At 39.7% G+C, this 19,397-nt stretch overlaps 1 protein-coding gene across 3 annotated transcripts in view; it reads left to right on the forward strand.

The window, feature by feature from the left end:
* Positions 1–19,397, forward strand: part of DCAF5 (DDB1 and CUL4 associated factor 5) — a 76,727-nt gene that overhangs the window by 29,635 nt on the left and 27,695 nt on the right. For all 3 annotated transcript variants that reach the window (XM_087746479.1, XM_087746481.1, XM_087746480.1), the window contains exon 6: positions 12,445–12,658. In XM_087746479.1, coding sequence (XP_087602605.1) covers positions 12,445–12,658 — 214 coding nt within the window. The remainder of the gene's footprint in view (positions 1–12,444; positions 12,659–19,397) is intronic.

The raw sequence follows: 19,397 nt of genomic DNA on the forward strand, positions 1-19,397 counted from the left end.
ACGTCCATTGCACTAATTCTGTGGCTGACCTGTTGTCTGGGCCAACTCATCATGCTCAGAAGTTAGAAAACTAACCTTCCCCTTTTTTGTCTCGTCAGCATGTTCCTTACAAGCATTGCTGGTGGCTTTTTACAAAGCAGAAGAGGTGAAACATAACCAAAGTTGGGGGCGATTTACCTTCCAAGGCTGCCTGTTTCATAAGAATAAACTATAAGCAGAGAGTGTTTCTGCTTGACACTTGACTTTTTACATTCCTGCAATACAACATAGTGTTCCAGGACACCGGTCTTGAGTGTCAAGTTCTGGGAACACTTTTGTCCCCAGAACTCAAGTACTGGATTCAAGCTCTGAGTGAGGTAGAAATGCTTACATGCAATAGACCTTTTTAAGATTCTTCTGAAAGTTCAGGAGGCCAGTGCTGTCTGTGTATTACAAGTCAATGTACTCAAAAAGCCCAATGATGAGTTAAAATCCACCAGGGCAAACCTGGTATCCCTTGGTGACTGTAAACCTTATGGCATATTTTAAAAGCTAACTTGATTGTACAAGTCATAATAAGCCCAAGTTAAAGGAGTGTCAATTTCGGTGTTTTCCATCAGCGCTTTACAGACAAAGCCAAACAGGAACATTAATTCAACTTTGATTTCTTTCTTTGTCTTGGCTGAGGAGCAACTGCCGTTCAGAGCCTTTTTAAGCAAACTTTTTTAGCTCACATTAAATGAATATTTGTGTTGCAAAAAAACACTAGTCAAGAAGGCTGTCTTAATGGACTTCTAACTAATGTCAAATTTGCCTCCTGCACTGAGAATTCAGAGGAAGCAAACTCTCAAGCTGTGGATGAGGAATACCTGTCATTAGATATCACTGAATCACCTAGTGGTTAGCTCATTAAATAGTAAGCAAAATATAGACATGGAAATTTCTTCCCTGTACTGGACTAATTAGATTCAGGGGGACTCTTCTTAGCATGTTTATGCATGTTGGGGTATGTTGATCTTGCCAACATGTGGAGGACTTTGAAGGATGTGGCTGTACTGTGCTGCTGGTCTCCAACTGACAGTGTGTTCTCTAAAGTCTTTGTCTTGAACAGAGTGTTTTCTGCCAAGTGCTAATTAGTAGGTGTTCAGCGTAGTCATTGTGCTGCAAGAAAGCACAATCCAACTCTTAAAACAAGGTACTGAATGCATAACTTCTGGTCAAAATCTATTGGAAGTCACAGGTGATCAGAACTTCTGAAAATCTAGTTCTTGGTTCCTGGTTGCTTTGCCTTGTAGTTTCACTTGTTTCATTTAGTTCACAGCCTTTTAAAGACCTGATGAGTATTACCTTCTTGTTTCTGGATCACTGTAATTGTTTCTGATGGCAAGAGGAAAACACTGTATGTACTACATGACTTCTTTCTGTGGAGGGGTATGGAATATTTCTGTACTCATGACAATCTAAGGAAGTAGAAGTCTTGCAGGTGGTTTCTGTTAGATTGACATGCTGACGTGTAGTTGGAAAAGCTAGGTTTCAGCTTCACAAGTCCTTGTCGGTTTTGAAATAGAAGTGGTAGCTGCCAGAACTACAGGCAATTTGAGAACAGTTCTTCAGAGTTTAGTTAGATGTGTGTCAAATAGACCATCTTTGCAAGAGAGGGCTAAATATTACCTCTGGACAGAGGCAGGGTTTATTTTGTTGGGGTTTTTTTTTGTTGATGTGTGGGAGTGCAAGGGAAAGGGAGGAAAGGGAGATGAGTATTTGCAGCTCTGTCTGTACCACAGGTGATATTTGTAGCCTGTTGCATAGAGAGGACTTTAGAAAACCTGTGTGGTGATGCAGAAGGTATTCTAGGTCATAAAACCAGCATCGTAACTGAGTCCAAGTCCATAGATTTAGGTCTGCAGCGGCTGCCAATTTTAGTTTCTAGGCTCATACCTTCAAGGTGTTTGATCCTTAAAGATCATACCAGAAGAACAGAGACAGAAGTTATTTTCTGATAAATGCTCATGCACATGCTGAGTTTTACCCTTTCTAGCTTACCTTCCTGAGCTCACTCTAAAAAGTAGCTGTTGCCTAGTTTTATCTGTGTGTTACCAAGATGTCTGATATGTTGGCTGAAATGCTGAGCTTCTGGAAGTGTAAGTAAGTGTGGGACCCAGTATTGTTGATGATTGTGTTGCAGGGGATGTTAATCCGGGAGGTAACCACAGGGTTTGCTTCTGACAATGAGCTTAGTGAGGTTCAGGGCTCTTTAGAGGCTAGAACTGGTGGATTTGGAATTTTCTCAAAGTAGCATCTTTGGTTGTAATTGTTTTTTCCTTACAGGTTTTAGTAAGATGTTACATGATGGCTACAGGAGGGGATGGCAGGAATATTATGTGGAGATTTAAGGTTTTTCTTCGACTGTGTTGCGTTTTGACATTGCATGTAGAGGAAAGAAGCTTGTGATTCTAATCACTTCTAATGCGTGTGCTTTGGCATTGCCAAAGCTCCTGCAGATGGAGGAGCCCTCTACATCATTGAATCAGCAACTACCTGTTTAAATTATTTCAGTGCAATAGAAGCGTGCTGCATGTTTCTGTTTGGAGACCTTTGTCAGTCCTGCTCTGAGAGCGCTGTATTAATGAGCGCAGGAAAAAAGCGTGTATCTTGGCAACTGCTTTTTCATCGTCAAGCTTATCAGTTAATTTTTTTCCCTTCCCAGTTGAACCATTTGTTGTGAATTTTGACTAACTTTATGCTGCTTAAAGTAATTCATTTAACTAGGTTACCCTATAACAAATTTTAAGTGCTATTTGGACACTCACCAGTATGGGTCAAACACACCACCTCAAATAGTTCAAATAACTATTTGTCTTCTCTCGCTGTTCAGGAAATACAACTCATCCCACACATGTACCATCCTCATCTGTTTTGCTTCTGTGCTACTGAGGCAGCTCAGCTGATCTGTGTCTCAACCTAGAATTTGAAGCTCTCTTGACTAGGTCCAGCTTGGCCTATTTGCCCCAAATAACACCGAACTTAAACTTAGGTATTTTTTCCCCTATTTGTTTTCCGTTATTTCTTAAAAGTTCCCTTTAATGTTATAGAAAGTGAGCTGATTGTTGCTTAAGTTCATAGGGATTGAATTACTCTTTTCTGGAAATCTTTGGAATGTGTTGAAGGAACTTTTGAATGGTAACGGCATCTAGGGGGAGCAGTATTTTTGGGATGGTTTTTAGCTTTGTTTTCCTAATTGTAACCATAAATAAATCTCCAAACTGTTTGCCACAGGTTTAGCCAAAATCAAATTACTTTAGTGTTAGAAACATTTAGGGTAGTCTCCTCTGCCTTTCTAGTAGGGGGCCACTGAAGAAAAAAGGGAGTACTTGCAAAGAAGCCGTTTTGACTTTGGGCAAAGAGAGCTGGTGACAATCATTAAGGCTTTAGTCATGGTGATGGCTTAAGTGGTATTTCTGCTGGGAAGAGCACTTTCCTGCATGTGGACTCCTTTTTTGTGGTTGCCACTTTCAGCCAGTTGATGCTTTTTTTTTTTTCTTCTTTTTTCTTTCTTTTCTTTTTCCGTTTTAAAGACAGACGTGCTGCATTGACATGCTAAAGTTGCAAAAGATGTGAATCAGTGAATTTATTGCTAGATATTTTTTACTCTGAAGTAAGTGATCTTTTCTGTTGCTGGTGTGAGCACCAACTAATAGATAGCCTAGAAATACTTAAGTAAGTGTGCAAGTCTGCTGAATGCTGCCTGGTATTTGAGTGTGTGAAGCAGGTGCTGTAGTCTCTTTTTCCCCACGTTTATGTCTTGTCCTTTTTGTGGAATTAACTAGGACGGTACCATAGGAAGGGCCCTCTCACTTAGCTTCTGTTTTAGATGTACACATTCCTTATCTCATCTGCAGTCCTGCTTTATGCCTGACATTGTCAGCCCCTCTTGGGATAGAGAGTTTAGCTTAGCTTTTTCTATGTTTAGGCTGGTATCCTTCCTGTAGTGGAGTGTATTCAGGTTAGTCCACTGATGTGCAAACTGAAGATCTTTGAAGTTTTTTTTTAATGACAGAATGAAAGATTTTTGACTTTTCTCTAGCATCCCCAGGTTTGTTGATCAGACACACAACTGAGTTTTGGAGTACTGAGGTTCAAATTGTATAATAAAAATGTGTATTGTTAGTAGTTCAGCTTTTAATTCTTTGTTGTTCTCAGATAGGGCTATGGTGACTCTTCTTCTGTTCAGCTTTTCATGTCTTGGTTTAGTAGTTTCCTCAAACCTTCATTAGTTAAAATCACAATATCCATTGCAGATAGTTAGCCCTCCATCACATGCATGGGGATTTTCTGATTTAAAGATTAAACTTCTTCACGCCTACCAGCATCCCCATACTAGTCCTGGTTTAGTTCTGGCCAGGCACTTTAAGCTAGGTACTGTCCCTTTGCTCTGTGGAATCCAGCTTGCTCCCAGAAGCAGCGGTGGTATTCAGGTTTATAATTTTCAAGAATATAAGTAGCTTCATGCAGTAAACAAGAAGTCAGGAAATGTGGTTTTGTTTCACAGTGTTGGGTAGGTCTGTTGATTGACCTTTCTTGCCCTCAGTTTTTCCTGTATCAAGGAATGGGAATACTGCCCACTTCAAAAGCCTCATGATGCTTAATCTTTTTGTTAGCTTTGAAATTCTCTGATGCGCAGGTCTTTCTAAAGCAAGAATTTAAAGTGCAAAGTGTTGTCCATGCAATGCAAATTCAAAAAGTATAGAATAGTAATCTGTTGTTCAAAAGAAGCTCTGATTTAATGGGTTTTTGTAGCCTGCTTTCTTAAGGAAATAGGTCTGTGATCATATAAGCCTTGCCCTAATCACCTTTATGCCTCATTTCAATGAGGAGGGAATTAAAATGAGGAAAGGAATTGGAAGAGATACTATTTTTTGTTTAAAAAAGAAAATAAAGTTTAAAAAAAGGTGACAATAAGAGGGAGAGATCCTCTTAGTGCATTTACTGGGAGAACATCTGAAGTGCTAGTTCAACGCTATTGTAAGACAAGGGAATTAGTCTTTGAAACATTAGTCCATGGGAAACTGTGGTGGAACCAACTTGATGAGACCAAAGTTGTGTGTGCAGTTGCATTCAGTTAGCTTTACATGATAATTTCTATTCATCTTGTACCTATTAGAGGCAGAAGCTTTACTGATTCAATACTGGACTGTGCTTCTGCAGGAGCATCTTGGAACTTGCCACTTTTCCTGTCAAAAGAAAGGCCTGCTTTCTTGTTGCTGCTCTTTTCTTTAATTCAGCTTTTGTAGCTTTGGTAAATTAAAAATTCATGCAGCTTTGCTAGAGAAAAGAAGGGGGGTAAGTGTATATATATTATTGGATGAGAGAACAAATCTGTGGCTGATGTTACGCAGCTTTCCTAAAGCAATACAAGAATCGCAGCACAGAAACGTGTATAGGAAAACATGCTTCGTAGAACTGCAGTATTGATACGTGACTGCTTTTGCATAGACATGAAGGTGTGAAAATGGATTTACTCTTCAGGAGGAATTACCGACTTTTACACTCAGATTATTTTTCTGAGGTAACATTCTCTGGTATCTGTGTTGTTTGTGTTATACTGACTTTGGTGTGTGCTTTGCTTTGGACGCAGCTCCTGTTCCTTCATTTGGCCTAAAGGTCATCTTCCCATGCCATGCCTGGCTGTATTTGCATCTTCTCTGTCTGGTTATCTGATGGAACCTACTCCTTTGTGTTTTGCTGGATTCAGCTGAGCAGTGTTCTCTCTCACAGTCTGTACTCCATCCTACAAGGTGCTATTTCTGAACAGGCTGAATAATGGACTCCGACTGTAGAATTTAGGGATTAGAAAAGGAGGAAAATGATCAGGTGATTTAGCATTTCCTTGTGGTTGTTGGACAGTTGCTCTTTACTTTGTATTCTCTACTTTCTTTTCTTTTTTAATCTGGCTAAATGTTTTTTTTTCTTTTACTGCAAAACTATTTTACTGTCTACTAGGTCTCATTTATTACTCATAGTACAGTAACACCTAGGTGATTCAAGCAGAGAGTGAGAATAGGACACTGTTGTGCCTGCTGACTCTCAGATCTGTAGTGAGGGCAAGCCTAGGACAGTGAGAATGTTTGGGAACAGGTCAAGACCAAAACAAACCTTGGATAGAGCTGGAGGAGAATGTGAAACACTCAGACAAATGGGGTTTTTTTGTTTGTTGTTGTCATTTGCTACTGTTTAATTGTTGTAATTGCAGAGGTAAGCCTAAAGTCCTAAAAGGATAAAAGTAATACAGATGAGGGGGAGAGTTTAGTATACTTTAAGCCTCTGCTCTTGTCATTTTCCTCAAAATACTGAAATTCTATAGGTTTTTTTTCGTGTGAATGAAGGCAGTAGAAAGGAAACCATAATGCTTTCTGGAGAACTGCCCGAGATCACTGGTGAAACAACATTAGCATTCGGTGACTCAGTTAGATCATAAGGGCCAAACCATGCAAGCCTTTGCTGTTACGAGGTCTGGCTGCTCTGGGTACGTAAATCTGGTGACGACTGACATTCATAAAGTTCCAGATTCTGAAGTCAGTTATCAGGATAAGAATCTCTCTTATTAAAAAAAAAAAAAAAAAAAATTGCCCTCCCAGTTTGGAAGGAAGGATGAAACTTCTGCTCACCTTAGAGCTTGCCATGCATGAAAGTTTATTAATGACGGGGAATTTCTTTTTATACTAATTTACATGTTCCTGACCCTAACAGTAAGGAGCAGAAGGAATGACACGTTCTTGAACATGCAGAATCTTCACCCTAAATTCCCTACTTTTCCAGTCTTGGTGGATGCAGTTGATTTTACTTGTGTGTTATTTTTGAAGGAAAGCAAAGGTGTTTATTTTTGCTAACAATACACAGCCTTTATTTTATTTGGTTATTCTTTAAAGTCCAAGCAAATACCCCTTACTTCCTGTTAAGGATTCTGGGGGATGTAGTTCTTGAAGAGACTTCTTGTAAAGGTAATGAGATAATCGGAAATAGTGATGACAGAATTTAGAGAACTGAGCATGTTCCTGAGAAATAGTACAATCCTGAGTATGGCTTGTGTACCTTTTTAATCTTAAGACACTGATGGACTTCCTCCACATTTCTTAACACTTCTGAATACATACAGAGAAACTCCATATACTTCGACACAACTTACCTGCCTTTCAAAGAAACTATCTTGAGATTTCTGTGAGACTTGTAATCTACTTTAAAATAAAAAGTATGCATGTTAATTGATCTTGTGCTTGCTTTTCTATTATCGATTAATTTGGCTCTTTATAAGTGTTTACTTCAGACTAAATAAGAATTGTGTGTGTTTTTACACACACAGAATAACTTACTTCCAAATAAAAACCCAAACCTTTCTGCAGTTTTCCAGGCCAAGATTCTGTTTGCCAGGTTTCATTCCAGTTCTTTTTGCACAGTTAGAAGTTCCTCAATTTTTTGTGGTTACAGAAATGCTGACAAACACAGTTGTATGCAATGGTGTGTATTAGTTACAAGCATTCATTTTTTCCTTTTAAGGTCATTCTTTCATTAAGTTAGTTTCACACACTGCTGTTCATGATATCAACACTTTCTCCCTTCCTTCCTTCCTTCTCCCTCTTAAATGACGCTAATTTCCCTAGGACAGTGTCTGTACTGCAGTTCATTGTCAGATTTGTAACTTATCAAGAGAAGCTATTCAATGGTTTTGTTTAATGGTTCTATTTAATGCTGTCATGCATGCTGCTTTTGTTTTATTTCTACCAAGACACTGATCTTCTCTCAGTTTTAATGGCCACTGTCTGTTGCCAAGCTAACTTTTGAATAGCCTGGGTTAAGTTTATGTTACCACTCAGGCAGTTGCCTTTTCAAAAAAGGATGAAACAACTTCTTTGTTTAGAAAAGGGGAGAGAGGAGGAGAGGGGAACGCTTGTTTCAGGTATAGACTTTTCCTGCAAATTCTGAGTGCAGCGAGACTACTTCTTCCCTCACCCCGCTAGCTGCCAGTAGAAATGGATTTATTTACATTAGTGGTGCTACTCTTGGATTGAAAGCCTTCCATTGTTTGGCTGAGCTGGTATTTAGTTAACACTTGAGTGCTGCCTGTGTTCAGCATATCCAACTGCAGAAATGACCATATTGCACATAACTGTCCGTTCTCTCCCTCCTCAGCCTCCCTCCAGCTCCAGCATGTGTGTTTGGATTGTAATGTTCCATCTGTGGACTAAATATTTCTCTTAATCATACAAGATGACTTTCTTAAAAACTCAGAAGTGCATGTGTCTTTATATTGCTTCCAGAGCTGGTAGGCAACATCAGCATTCCACGGCTGGCTGGCTGAGCCAAATTTGGAAGCAGACTAAATCCCAGAGTAGTCTGGGTCTAGATTCATAAAGATAATGCCTCTGGCAGGAAGGGCGCTCATCTTGTTCAGGGGTGCCCTTTTAGGATTGTCTTCAGATTTCTCATTAGCTGTCATGGTCTGTATCTTCGAGAGGAGAGTATTGCTTTTAGTCTGATGCATCAGTAAACTTTTTAGTAACTGCAAGAAGGTGTTGCCTCTGAAATTCCTTTGCTGGAGCATGCAATAAGGAGCAGGCAGAAGTGGCAGTTCTAACATGAGCAACGTATCCAAGCATGTCTATACTGCCCCACGTAATCCTGTGTGAAAAAATCCAGAAGTGGCACTGACTAAAGGTACAGAGCAGCACCATGATGCAACCAGGGAAGCAGAGACAGGCATTTGAACACTGAACGTGCTCAAACACAGCTCTCCCCTTCCTCTTCCCTCCCCACCCCAAAAGAAGAAAAAGAGCAAAAGCTCTCATTCTGATTAGTTTGAAGATCTTTAGAGCTTCCCGATTCAGGTATCCTTCTTAGTACTAATGAGTATTAGTATTGCTTTCATACTGTAAAAAATAAGATAACTTCCCCCAGCTTCTTTCTTGGAGATGGCTGACTGCCTTTTTTTTTTTTCCTGGAATTTTGATGGAGGTGGAATAGTCTAGAAGACATGTTGGGCAATTATTATTTTTTCCCTAAAGCCAGTGTGGTTGTTCTATAATCAGCTAAATTTTATAATGAAAGATACTGAAGTCTTGGGGTTCCTCAGTTCTAAATACTGCTACGATGTGCACTGCCTGCATTAGGAGGCAGAGGAAGAGAGGCTTCTCAAATCCTTTGTCCTCTATTTGTGAGCTAGGTTCCTAGCTTTTTCACCAAGATGGAGCCATGAGCCGCACTCCCTCCATACTGCTTTCCCGTCCCGTCCTGTCACCCCCCCCCAGTGTTTCTGAACATATCTCTCAGGCGTTCTTCCATAGGAGGAGAGAGCGAGCAAATATTTCTCCTCTATTTGGGTGAGGAAATGGATGTTTCGGGGGGTTTGGTGTCAGTCTGTCTCTCTTCATCCCCACCTACCTACCTGCTGCCTCTTTTCATAGCTTGTTAAGGGAACACACTGTGCAGTTCATTTAACAGACCCTTTCAAAGAGGCAGAGAGGAAGCAAGCAGGACACAGCAGGGTGGGGAAAACAGAAAACCATTGTCTTGTGGTTAGTGCAGCAAAATGCTGCACTTAGAGCTATAGAGTCTGATTTTTGGGGGCAGAATTGAGGCAAGTGGGGAAAGTCATTGACATGTTGCTCTCATATATGAATGGCAAATGGCTATTTTAGCATTTCTTTCTCTATCAGCCAAACTTAGCCTGCTGCCTGTTTTATTAGTGTGGAGTTTGGGGTTTTGGAGGTGGTTTTGATTTTGGGGTTTTGTTTTTGTTTTCTTTTTCCTTTGAGCCAAATGTTCAAGGAACTGCAGGACAAACTGTATTTCCATTACACTGAATTGTGTGGAATGAGGGTATGAGATAGGCAAAGCTGTGGATCTTTTGAGGAGTCTTAACTACGCAGCTCTTTAATTCTAGACTTCATATGTGTGTATATGATCATAATTTCTGAAGTTCTAGCCTTTCTTACTTCATTTAATTTCTGAAGTAAAATATCCTTTTAGGGCTTTGTTATACTGAAGTTACTGAAACACAATTCAGAATTCAACTCCAAGAGGTGTTTTCTTTGATAGCTTTGACTGCTATAGGAGCTTGAGGAAAACATCTGTAAGCAGAATGGAAGCTAGTTTAATATTACACTACTATTACTATAAAATATAATCTCAAAATATTTCAGGCAGGGCATAATAATAGTAACCATGGAAACTTTACTTGAAGATTTGAAAGGATGGGGCATCTGGTAGGCTCGCTCACTTGTGGGCAGGAGAGAATTCTAGGTTGCGGTTTAGACTGAGGAGGAGAACAGGGAGTGAGGAGAGGGGCTTAGTCTTGGTGCAGAGGTGGCTGCACTTTAACATTAAGTCTGGTTGGTGCGTATATGTTAAGGTGTTGTTATCTATGGTGGAGAACTCGTAGATTTTTGTAGAAAAATTGACTTTTCTTAGCCAAAACCATCTGGGTTTATTTCTTCTGCGTGTTTTTTGGATTGAGATTTTGGTTGGGTGGTGGTTGTTGTTGTTTAATTTTTGTGGTGTGTGTTTGTTTGTTGGGTTTTTTTTTGTTTGGTTGGGTTTTTTTTAAGGAAGTGGAAACTTCCATAGAAAAAACTTTTGGCTTACACAAACCTATCACGGGGGTGAGTCGTGTGTTTGGGGGTTTTTTTGGCGTTTTGTTTTTTAATGCCTGACTGAGTATTTTGAGCTGGCTGAGTACTTTATTGATCTTGATGAACAGAAACTAAGGCTGATGAGGGGGATCTTAAATCCTTGTCTCTAAGGTTACAATTTCTAGTATTAAATTTTCTCATGTTTTTATTAAAAACCATAAACCCTATTAAGAGAAGCTCAGCAACTTTGCATAGGAGGAGATGAACGCACAGACATGTGAGAGAGCAGGAGGACTCTTCATGCTGATACAGGCATTCAGAAATTTTGGTGCCCAGCTTGAAGCTCTTACTAGTTGGCTTTGAAAATGTGACTTCTGGTTCCTTTGTGGCACCCTGGCTTTGACTGTTCAGTTCACGAAGTGCCTGTGTGCGAGAGCAGTGTATTTCTAGTGCATTCATTATGCGGAGTCTTCTACTTTGTTTTTGGTTTTGTTTGACTCTGGCTTAGGAACAACAGTTTTTCAACTTAACAGTAAGCATATAATGATGCATGCTTCAGCCTGCATGGAATGTGGCTTCCCATCCATGTGGAGTGACTCATTTTTCACAAATGCTGGGGCAGAGCGCTACATCAGAAAGTACAATGCATTAAAATCTATGAATAAACTTCTCTCTAGAATCTGCACATTCTGTGCTGGCATGCCTTGTTTGGTCCAGAAGGTGCATAGAAGTCACAGCTCTTAACAAGATTTGATGGGGATTGCTCAAAACCTGTTAACAAAAGGTTGAGCTCTGGTACTGCTTAAGGAGGTTTCAGTGATCACTGAACAAAAAAGGGATAAAACGTCTTCCTTCTTTGTCTCCCTTTTCATACACACAATCATTTCAAGTACAGGGATTGAATTAAGTCTTTGAAAAAAACAGAAAGCCCGTACAATGCAAGCTGAATTTCAGATATGCTTTGATTATCTTTAGGTTCCTGGATGGAACAAATTTCACATTCTGTTATTGTTGTAAAGAGAGAGTCTGGAAACCTGTGACCCTTTGTTTTTGTCTTGTATATGTCAATAAGAACTGATACAAATACTCCATCTCTGATCATACAGCCTTATATGGGACGAGGAAACTAGCTAATTCAACCATGTGAGAGTTTTAGGTAATAGTGTCATGTGGTAGCATAATTGCCTTGCCTACTTGGCAATATTTTTAGATGAAGCAAGTTTGAGATTAGCCAAGTGACTTATTTTAGCATTTCTTGCAATAACTTGTTAGTAAGGTGGCCTTCTATTTAAGACAGCTGAAACTGATTGTAGAGTTCAAACATCCTCCAATGCCCTGTAGAAATGTAAATAGAAGCAGAAGTGAGATAATGGTCAGAGTATCTACAATTGGAGAAAATGCCATCCGGTGCCAGAGCAGAGGGGAAAAAAAAGTTTGGGCTGGCTGGATTCAGGTACCAGCTGAACAAAAAGAGCTGAGTGCTGGTATGGTCTCAAATGCAGACATCCCAGATGTATAATAACAGCCTATTTAAGGCTAAGGCTACTCGGTGAGACTTTGCTCCTATGCAGAAAATGTATTTGTTATTAACAAAACTACTCACAGTCTTTAACTTTACTCTGCTGAAGACTTTATAGTCTTAGCATTTTGATAGTTTGTCATTCAGGTTTTGAATCAAGTTTGTTCAGGAATTGATGCTTTAAAGCAGAAACTATGTAAGATTATAGTTTACTGGGCTTGTTTATTTGAAATGGCTCAGTAAGGTTAAAGAGAGAGTTCTGTCTTTAAGTAGTTCAGTTCATACGCACGGCCCACCTCACTTGTTTCCTCTGTCTTTTCCTAGTTCGCTGCTCCGCTATGGTGGAAACCTCTCCCTTCAGAGTGCCATGAGTGTCCGGTTCAACAGCAATGGAACCCAGCTGCTGGCACTGCGTCGGCGCCTTCCCCCGGTCCTCTACGACATCCACTGCCGGCTGCCTGTCTTCCAGTTTGACAACCAAGGGTACTTCAACTCATGTACTATGAAGAGCTGCTGTTTTGCAGGTGATCGTGATCAGGTAATAAGCAAGTAATGCTGTCCCGAGTCTCCAGAGTTGCCATGAGTGTTTGAAAACACCTCTGTAAGGTTTTTTTCTGATTCAGGAGATAAAACAAGAGAGAGAACACGTGTAGGCTTACCCGAGAACTGGTTTGCAGCGTAGGCTCTGAAAGAAGAAAAACCTATACCAAAGCACATGATAGATTTTACCTCTTGTTTGATGTGATCTAATACTTACTTGGAAGGTGATATTCACAAGAAAAATATTTGCAGAGACTTTTTAGGCCTAATGAATATGATTTTAGAACCATGAGCAGACAATATTATCTACATAGGTTAAGGAAGCGTCTTCCTTTCATTTCAATATTGCTACTGAGTGCAGTAGAGGCAACACCACAAAACATAAATATTGCGGATGGAGTTATTGATTCTTATTTCAATTTATAATGTTTCTCCTTTAATATTATACTACTGGATCAGATCATAGGTCTTTATGGTTCAGTGTTCTGTACGTGGTGATGGTGGGTAGTTAGGAAGGAATAGTTTGTTACTTCACTGAGGCAGGACTCTGTCCCTACTACTAATCACAAAGAAATAGGTCGCATATAAAGTGGCTAACAGCAGTTTGTATGATTCTGGAGCTGGATATTTTCTTTGGACAGCTGTATTTAATAACCACTAACACTGTTTTAGGACAAAAAATGTATTTTCAAGCCACGATAGTATAGAACTAAGATCTGAAAATTTATTTGCTGTCATCAGTAAAATTCCTGCAGTCAGAATTTGATCATTAATTCTATTGCTGATGCTGCAGGAGGCAGAGTTGAGCTTCTTTCAGACTGCAGGTAGGAAATATATTTACGTCACTGAACCTGAGCAATGTTTCTGAGTTTTGCATAGTTTTCGGCAGAAGGAGTGTGAAAATGCAGTAATGAAACCATCTTAAAAAAATAGAGTGGTTTACTATAGAGAATGGGAAAACACATATATTGTTTAAGAAGAAAACTGCCAATGATTTTGATCCATTATTTAGTCAGCCTAAGATGACACTTTTTTCTCCTCTGGAAGTCAGAGTAGAGCTGTGTACACTCTGACATATAGTTAGCTTCCCTTCTGCTACTGAAGATCTAGATAAAAAAAGCCATTTTCTTATGGGTATGGTGTTATTTTAATGGGAAGAATATGGCTGTTCTTTATCAGGTTGATGTGGTACTTCAGAAGCCTGCATTTTTTAAAAACTTGATATTCTTTTGGCTTGATGGACTTCCTGTCCAGATAAGCAGCAGCACATAATGCTACTAACCAGTTGGAAATCAGAGCAAAAGACATTTATGTTCCCATATAAATGCTGTAAGAAGCTTATAGGCAAGATGAAGTTTAATATGGAATATTAGAGAGATGTGGAATTTGACATTTAGATACCTGCTCGTACCCATCCTCTAACTGGAAGGAAAAAAAAAATGAAGTCACAGAAAATGCCAACATGTGGTCCAACTGTATATGTCTGAAACTGTCCAGTAATGCTCAAATTCAGCTGGCTACCATTGTCAACACTATGGATAGTCCTTAGGGACTGCCTTTTACAAAGAACCCAATTCCAATTCCAGGTGTATCTAGAAAAGAAGGTTAGAGTTGGAACCTACTGTAAGATACACGAGGTGAATAAAAAAAATTTACAATGTTTTTTGAGTTTTGCCATTCTATACAACTAATATGCTTTTGCTTTTTGGTGAGTTTTGTGAGTATGAAATAATGTATACAAGACTCCCCCCCGCAAATGAGAATTCACCAAAAAAAGAAATAAATCTGTTTCCAATTTAATCTGGTTCCAGCCCCCTCTCCCATTTAATATTGCTGTCCTTTGCCTTAATAAAGAGTGTCTTTCATTCGAGATCCGTGCAAAGTGAGCTTCATAGAATTCCTTGCTTGTATTTCCTTGTAGGATCAAAACTTTGTGTGGGCTAAGGCTCATTTGAAGGGATCTAAGGATAAGAAAGTTGTGTTCAAATTATGAGTGGCACTTGTGGTAGAAAGCCTTCTTCAGACGTTTTCTCTCATTGCACCTCTGATTTTCTCTGTCTTCGATTTTTTTTTTTTTTCATCTTTGTTAAACTGATGACTCAATCTTTTTTTCCTCTTTTAAGCTGTCTTAAATAGTTAGGTTTTAATACTTCATAGTAAGTATGAAGTAAGAGCCTAGTAATTTAAAATTGTGCCTCTCCTGTGTTCAAAAACTATTATGTGTTGTCTGCACAGTTAGTTCATCTGTTAAAGTTGCATTTACATTCTATATTTTAACCCTAACAAGAAAGGGATATCCTTAACTCATCAGTGCTTAGAATGCAGTTGCATTCGAAAAAAGTGAACTGCTGAAAGCGGGGGGGCTTTCTTATCCAGCCGAGGTGATGCCAGACTGATTCAACTTCCTAACCTGGGAGAAGCATTTACTTCTTTTTCTGGATTAATGACTTACATTGACACTCAGAGGGTTCTGGCAAGCATTTGAATGCGATATAGGGAAGGGATCAGAGGGCGGGGGAGAGATGGCCTTTCAGTGCTGTGAGACTCGGCTCCTTGCAGAACTGCAGCCTTTGCTAATGTATGAAGTTTGTACATGGAAAATAGTCTACTCACAGGAAGTTTTCCTGTAAATCATGACCATCGGGGTTTAAAAAACCCACACCTGTTAGTATCTTAATACTTGCCTTTGGAAGCTTGCTGTAACACAACGGTGCAAATCTACAGAGAAGGTAAATATAACACCATGTTCCATACAGAGCTGTTGGATTCTAGTATGGCAAAAATGAACAGATTCTGAGCTGCAAGCACACAACTTAGGAGTTCTCTTAGAGATCACCTTTATATTTTAAGAAGTTAAATACTTGAGTTCCGATAATGACCAGATGTGTTATTCTTACTTTGACAAGGTATGTGTGTTAAATTAATACAATTTCTTTGCACAAATAAAACACAGACTACTAGTTGGGGAACAGTTTGATTGATTTGTCTGTTGATGGCAGCTAGGCTCTGTACACTAATCTCTTCTCAGTATTGTCTTTTTAGTGCCTACAGATTGTGACAGGTACTCAACAGGACCTGGATCCAGAACTCCTGACTTGTCACTCTAGAGAGGAGCCTGCTACCAGCAGGTGTGCAGGGATCTGCATGCCAGCTTGTTTTATTGGAGCATCTGTGATGCAAGTAGATTGAAACCTCTTAACAAAGTATGAAATATCATTAATGCTTTAAGGAACAAAACTCAGAAAGATTCACCTGTTAACCCCAATGAGTTTTTTTGTTAGTTTTTTTTTAAGTTTAAAAGAACACATTTTGAAATGCTTAGATGGTTTTGAGTTGTTGCAGGTATTTTGGGTGTGTGGGTTGTAGCACAAGCTAAGTGACAGGGATCTTGGAGGATGAACAGCTTTGCTTCTTTTTGTGTCCTTGCAAACTGTTGTTTCCCTCCAAAAGCATTATTGCCCTAGTCCTTGTGAACCTGATTTTAAAATCAGCAAACAGTATATGCAAGCATTTTTCCTAGAAGTGCCACAGTCTGACTTTTCTTGTTTCTTACAACTACCAAAGTTTGAGAGGCAATGTTTAGCTGGTGTTTTATTTGCACCCATTTATAATTGCCTTCATTTGCTCCTCTCAGAACTCTCTTTTATCCATGTCATGGCGTGTAATGACCTCATTCACATGGCACTGATTTTTCTTTTCTTTGTAGGAGAGCTCTGATGTTGGTAGATAAACGCGTTCAAAATTGTATGCCATTTGCGTTATCCAGGAGCTCACTGGAGTCATGCAGCTGTGGAAGGGAGGAAGGATAAGATAGGCTAGATGGATCAAGCATGACTCTCAGCTGCCCACTCCCTCTGTTGGCTATAGAGATTTATGTGAGAGCATAATTTATCTATCCTTCTGGTACAGGCATTCAGGCCCAGAATTTTAAAGGCAGTTTATTTATGCACCTAACACCCACTGACTTTACCCTAGTGTGCACAAGTGTTTGTTTACATACAAATCGTAAAATGTGTGAGAATCTCAAGTTGTGTCAGGGTACTGGGGGAGTTTCCATTCTTGTCAGCTTTAGAATTTGGGAAATGTTGTTTAAATACTAACGATTTTTAGTTGCTAGACTGGTATGGAAAGTATTTTCTTGGATCTGAGGATACAAGAAGTATTGAAGGGCTTCAGGTACCCAAATGCATTTTTAAGTGTAGGAGCCTCAGAGGCCATGGTGATGGGCAGCAGCAAAAAAAGACCCACAAAAAAAACCCACAAAACACAACCCCCCCCCAAACTAAAATAGACCAAAAGCTTTTCTTGCTCAAGAATTGTTGCATGTGTCACAATGATGAATGCTATCAGCTCATTCCTTTTTTTCACTGTGCAGATAATGCGAGGCTCTATAACGCTTGTAGCTGTAAAATCAACTGCCTATTGCCCACTTTAAAAAAGGTGGGGGTGGGGAGAAATAACTTGTACCCTGTGAATCAAACAAAAAGTGTCTTGACTCTGGCATGCCCTCAGACATTACATCACCACTCAGCCTTTTCTGTTGACATTACACTGGTATAGGAGAGTTTCAGGAATGCACCGCTCACGGTACTGCAGGCTGCTCCAACTCCCTATAAAGTTACAGCCTTCATTATGTTGAAGTCTGCGTGCTAAACAGCCCGGGTTTGGGACAACCCACTTTTTAGCAGGACAGAATTATTACATGAATGTAGCCCTTCCAAGAACAGGATTAGCTGTATAGGTGCCAGGGGTCTTACATGGTTGTGCATTGCCTTTGTAAAGAAATAGAACTCTTCTTCTTTGTGTCATCTAACTTAAAGGCAATTTCTCTCAGGAAGTAGTACTTATCAATGTCTAGCTTTAAAAACTAAAAAGAAGAAAGGGAATTATTCTTCTAAAGAATGTATTGGGAGTTTCCTGTGCACAGAAGACTTCTTAAAGAATAGTAGCTTATTGCAGTCAGCATTTCTTAATATATGGAAAGCACTCAATGTGCAAATATGTTGCTGTGCTTGGATAAAAAGAAGATCAATGTCTCGCTCTGTCTTAAATTGGCTTCTTCCAAGAATTACCAATGAGGTTGTATTTTGTTTTTTACTTTATCTAAATGGCAGTTTAAATCCCAGCTATATGCATAACATTACATACCTATAAAATATATACATGAGTAATTTATCTGGCTATGAAATTATTTATTTCTTCCCCGTCACTTCTGGTAGTTGAGATGGGAGGATCATACTGAAAATGTCTTTTCAGAGTCAGGGTCTTGACAGAAGGGGCAGGGAGTTTTCTTTAACCCTTCTTATTCGGATCACCTCTTCCTCGGTTCCCTGAGGCACCCTGCCAGCCCCAGTTCCTGTCTCCCTTCTCGTCTGCATTCCCCTAAGCCCTTGGGGGAGGTTTTTAGACCACTGGACAGTAATGCATTAGCCCAAAGGGACCTGTACTGAAGCTAAATTCTGCTGGAGCGGAACCCCAACTCGGGAGACGTTGAGGTTTGCAGGCTTCATGTTCCTCATAGTGCATCGCAGGAGATCTGCACTTTAGTAGCATCCCTTGCACGACTGGGGAGAGGGGAGGGAAGGGAGAGTGAACAGGAATGCACTGCTAAAAATGACGCACAATGGGTGCTGCACTGACAGTGTTTCTTGTTGAGCTGTTAAAACTAGGCCTTGTCTAGATACTGAAAAAGCGACTATGAATTCTGGAGGATTTTGACTAACAGAATATTTGATTTAATGTGTATTTGAAAAAGTAAAGTAACAGATGGCTGAAGAAGACAAAAGAGAGCAATTGGGGTGGGTATATTCAGTTTCAGCCACGTACAGAAGAGTCCCCTTCATACGCTCAGATAAACTTGTTGTTGCTTTCTTTGGAACGCAAAAGGAATATTTTCCCTGCCATAGAAATCCACAATAAGGGTTTCTAAGTTGCTTTTGTTCACAAATAAAATTACTGTTATGACCCTTCCGCATGACAAAAAGGCAGCTGTAAAAATGTTGATGGATTGTTCCCGATGATGCTTCTGTAAGCATTTAAAACTGCCCCACACAGAGTTGGCTGCTTATAAGATTAGGGATTTAGGGAGTGGGAATACAAATTTTTGGCTTTGAATTTTATGTACTAGAAGCAATTTGTGTTTCTCCAGTCTGCTGTATCACAGCTTTTCTTTTTCCAGTTCATGAGATAGGCATGCTTCTTACTGAGGAACAAAGTTTCTGTTGTAAAAAGCCTTTGGACATACCTGCTTGACTCTCAGACCCAGATGGAAAACATTTAAGCTCTTTTTTTGTGCCAGTTTCAGCCAGTCTCAAACAGTACAGGTTACAAGCTGCTGTCCTGGCTAGTATGAAGAAAGACAGCTGTTTTCCAAGCAGACGTGTTCCTTAATACCACAATGCTCTGAGGCCTAGTTGTAGATTACTCTTTAAATTTGTTAAATGTTGCACAAAAGATATGATTTGTGCCCCCGAGTTTATTACAAAGCAGAAGATGAAAGAATGTATAGGTATCCTTTTGTGTTGGTAAATTATTTTCTTAACCATAAATTTTCCAAAACACATTTCAGAAATAGCTTTCCCAGTTATGTCTCTTTTTACTTTAGGTTTTGTCATTGAGAGGCAGCAACAAGAGGTTAATAGCCTGCGCAGGTGACTGCCCTTTATGTCTTCCCAACCCTACACCCTGGTTAACTGCCTTGGGGAGAGGAACTTCTTAGTTGGTAACAGTGAGAGCTT

Source organism: Nipponia nippon, unplaced genomic scaffold (genome assembly GCF_047370975.1).
Source record: "Nipponia nippon isolate SJK-2023a ecotype South Korea unplaced genomic scaffold, ASM4737097v1 scaffold_10, whole genome shotgun sequence".
Lineage (NCBI taxonomy): Eukaryota > Metazoa > Chordata > Aves > Pelecaniformes > Threskiornithidae > Nipponia > Nipponia nippon.